Source organism: Pundamilia nyererei, unplaced genomic scaffold (assembly GCF_000239375.1).
Source record: "Pundamilia nyererei isolate P.nyererei 1_Seehausen unplaced genomic scaffold, PunNye1.0 scaffold00013, whole genome shotgun sequence".
NCBI classification, from domain to species: Eukaryota; Metazoa; Chordata; class Actinopteri; order Cichliformes; family Cichlidae; genus Pundamilia; species Pundamilia nyererei.
In genome coordinates this window covers 2250509-2253720 of record NW_005187414.1, presented here as the reverse complement: position 1 = coordinate 2253720, position 3212 = coordinate 2250509, and the positions used below count along the sequence as shown (strand labels likewise).

The 3212-nt window shown below is 43.0% G+C and overlaps 1 protein-coding gene across 2 annotated transcripts in view; it reads left to right on the top strand.

Annotated features, from left to right (window-relative positions):
• The window catches only part of tshr (thyroid stimulating hormone receptor), a 25035-nt gene that overhangs the window by 16793 nt on the left and 5030 nt on the right, over positions 1–3212 (top strand). For both annotated transcript variants that reach the window (XM_005724855.1, XM_005724854.1), the window contains exon 8: positions 2300–2377. In XM_005724855.1, the coding sequence (XP_005724912.1) occupies positions 2300–2377 (78 nt within the window). The remainder of the gene's footprint in view (positions 1–2299; positions 2378–3212) is intronic.

Genomic DNA, 3212 nt, shown 5'->3' with positions numbered 1-3212 from the left:
GTTTAAACTCTTTGAAAAAGTCTATCCTGGGTGCTGGTTTATCTCGCTGGGATGAGCAGGCGACCATGTGCCGCATGTCTTCCTCTCTCCCTCTGCTTTCCTGTCACTCTTCACAGATTGTCATCCTTCTCACTCTTAGTCAGGGCCTTTTATGTGCACTGATATAGTAAACTGGAGTTGTATTTATTAATATCTGTGCTGCTACAGTAATAATGTTCACACCACAGTGCCATGTGTCATGGTGAGACATTGAAACGACAGCAGGAAATCACTCAATCCTGCACGCACAGCATGACTGAATGTTAGCGTCTCACAGGAAACAGAGACGATGACTGAAACCGTTACATGAACATGTCCATCTGAGATAATATCCTGAAAAAAAGATGTTTTGTTGAATGTGCGCTTTTCTTAAGGTTAGCCATCATCTGCTTTCTAAGTGAACCCCTCATTAAATGAGAAGAACAATTTAACAAGAAATTTTTTTTTAAAGAGAGTGGGGTTCTTCCCTGGACCCTGGTTGTCCTGGCTGCTGTCCTTCCGGGGCTTTGGGTCTGTTCGCTGTGCCTTGGCTCCTGTGGTGCTGTGGGCGCCTCTTCCTGGCTGTCTGGGCCCTGCTGGGTCTCAGTGGGCCTTCCTGCATGTTTCGGGCTCGACACCCTGGTGTCCACTGCAGCTTGGTGTTCCCTGTATGTTTTGGTCCTCTGGGGTGTCTGGGCTCCCGATTTAGGTGGCCTTATTCGGAGTGGGGATGTCCTCACAGCATGGAGCACCACAATGCATGCTGTTGTTTTCTCTTAGTTCTCTGTTCTTGCTCGAGGGTTTTGGTTTCTGGATTTCATTGGGCTGCATTTGGTTTTCTTTGAAGGTAGATGGTTTTTGGGTGGGATGTTGGTGAGGACTTTGCACACATGTTCACAAGAGGGGAAAAGGCCTTAAGATGTATCTGAAGAATACAAGGTGACGGATGTCTCAACCTGTAGCTGGTGGCGCATATGACATCATCATCATCATCTGTTCCACCTGTCAGCACTTTACTGAAGCCCAAAGAAAGAAAAACAACGAAACAAAGGGGTGTGGGTTTGGACCTTAGATGTGATGGTTAAAGGGATAAAAGGTCTAGGAATTCATTAATGCTGATAGATAACCAAACACCCCTAACTCTGTGTGTTTACACAGAGTTAACAGGCACTGGAAACACTGGAACGCCACCAGCCATCCAACCCACTGGGTTGGATGAACAGCTGTTAGGCAAAGAAACAACAGTGATTACTTAAATTATTACTAAAATATTGAGAAGCTAAAGAAACCTTCTTAACTCTGACCAACAAAGCAAAAAAAACCTTTTCCCATCACTTTCAGACGCTATCACACTGAATAATCAAAACAATGATTTAAAAGTCTTTTTTAGCGTATCTGGGTAACTATCTGTCACTGGGGCCCTGAAACAGTTTATTGGCCCTCTATTTTCCCACAAATTAGATTATGCGGCATTTTGCCTGGGTTAAACACTTTCTGACATCTGGGATGTCTATTTCCTTACCCAAACTTGCGCTACAGAAGGATCATAGTTGGGCCTTCTCATATGCACTCAAAAAGTCCAGCTCTTGATTAGCAAGGAGGAGCTCTCACGGGGAAATATGTTTCCAAATATGTCTTTCAGGAAGTTTGCATTAAGAGTGGGCTTCTCCCAAATACTCGGTGACACGAGTCCTCAGGCTTGTAGAAATCTATTTCATGCCCCTGCATTCAATAACCTCATAAATCACCGAGCAGAGAAAAGGTAACAATATCGCCTTTTCCCTCCTTGTCGCAACATGTTTTCTGCTTTTCACCTCTGGTCCAGAATCCTGCATAGTCAGGATATGAGATATTAATGATATTAATCTAAGACCCCTCTCCTCTTTTACAACACCTACACTCAAGTCCACGTCCTTATAACAGCCCAATTAAGCCATTGGTCGGTAACTAGTGAGTCTTACCACACGGGTGTTTGTGTTGGCGCCTGATCTGCGCTGAGGGGAGAACTGATCCCAGCACAGCCTGACCAAGACAAACACATCCCTCACATGTCTATTATCCTTATTAGATTTAAGGGATTCAGGGAGATGTGCACAAGGGTGAGAAGTAGGTACCGTCAAACCGTATACTTTCACATTTGAATCAACAATGCAAGTGAGACGTTTTCTGTGATGTTTTGACCCTAAAGACAAGAGAAATATGACCCACCTTTGTCAGTCTGACTTCAACGTGCAGGTTTTCTTTCTCTCGAAAAAACGTAATTTTGTGCTTTCCTGTCCAGCGACCTTCACAGGAATAAGTATTTAACCGAGATGGATGACAGATGTTTTGCGGGAACCATCAGCGGCCCCCTTCTCCTGTGAGTACCTGAAAATTTGAGCCACTCTCATCAACTCCTTGTACTTCTACACACTTATATTATTTTTTTTATTATTGCATATTATTTTATTGCATATTGATAACATAGACTGTATATAAAAGATGGACATGACGTCAGCCATTTATTTCTGGTCTCCAGCAGCCCTGTTTTTAAAGCAGCCTCACCTCTACCTTTAAGCCTTACATCACTCCCACCCCTGCAGTTGTTGCTAAAGTGGAAATGAGGTGTTTATAAACTCCCAGAGTTGATTCTGTTCATCTGGACGTAGAGTTTCATCTCTCATCCAAGTGACTTCTTCAGTCTGAAATCTTTTTGGGATTTCCTTACCTGAATGATTGAGCATGTTTTGACTTCTTCTCTGTTCCTGTGTTAGCGCTGATGTAGAGGTTTTATCTGCCACCTGCACCATAACGATGAGCATAAATGGAACCAAAGCGACCACGCTGCAGGCATACTGGGGACTTCAGAGAGCTGTGCATAAACAAATACCTGCAAATCACAATGAACTAAATCAGTGTTGTCAAGTAGATGGGGCCAAAATTCCTCTACAGCAATGTGAAAGACTCACAAAGTCATACAGAAAATGGTCACCTTTCATTTTTAAAGGTGATTCTACCAGCTCCTGAATCGTAGCGTCTACGTAGGTTTTCACACTTTTCTTCTGTTTCTGGATAAATAAGGACACAACCTGATACTGAAACTTTTAGAACTGGCGATAATGTTAACAGACCTCTCTGCACTGAATCATACTTGTTATTCATCTCTGCACTTTCTGTTTTATATGGCTGTAGGTTTTAAAACATGAAAAGACAGA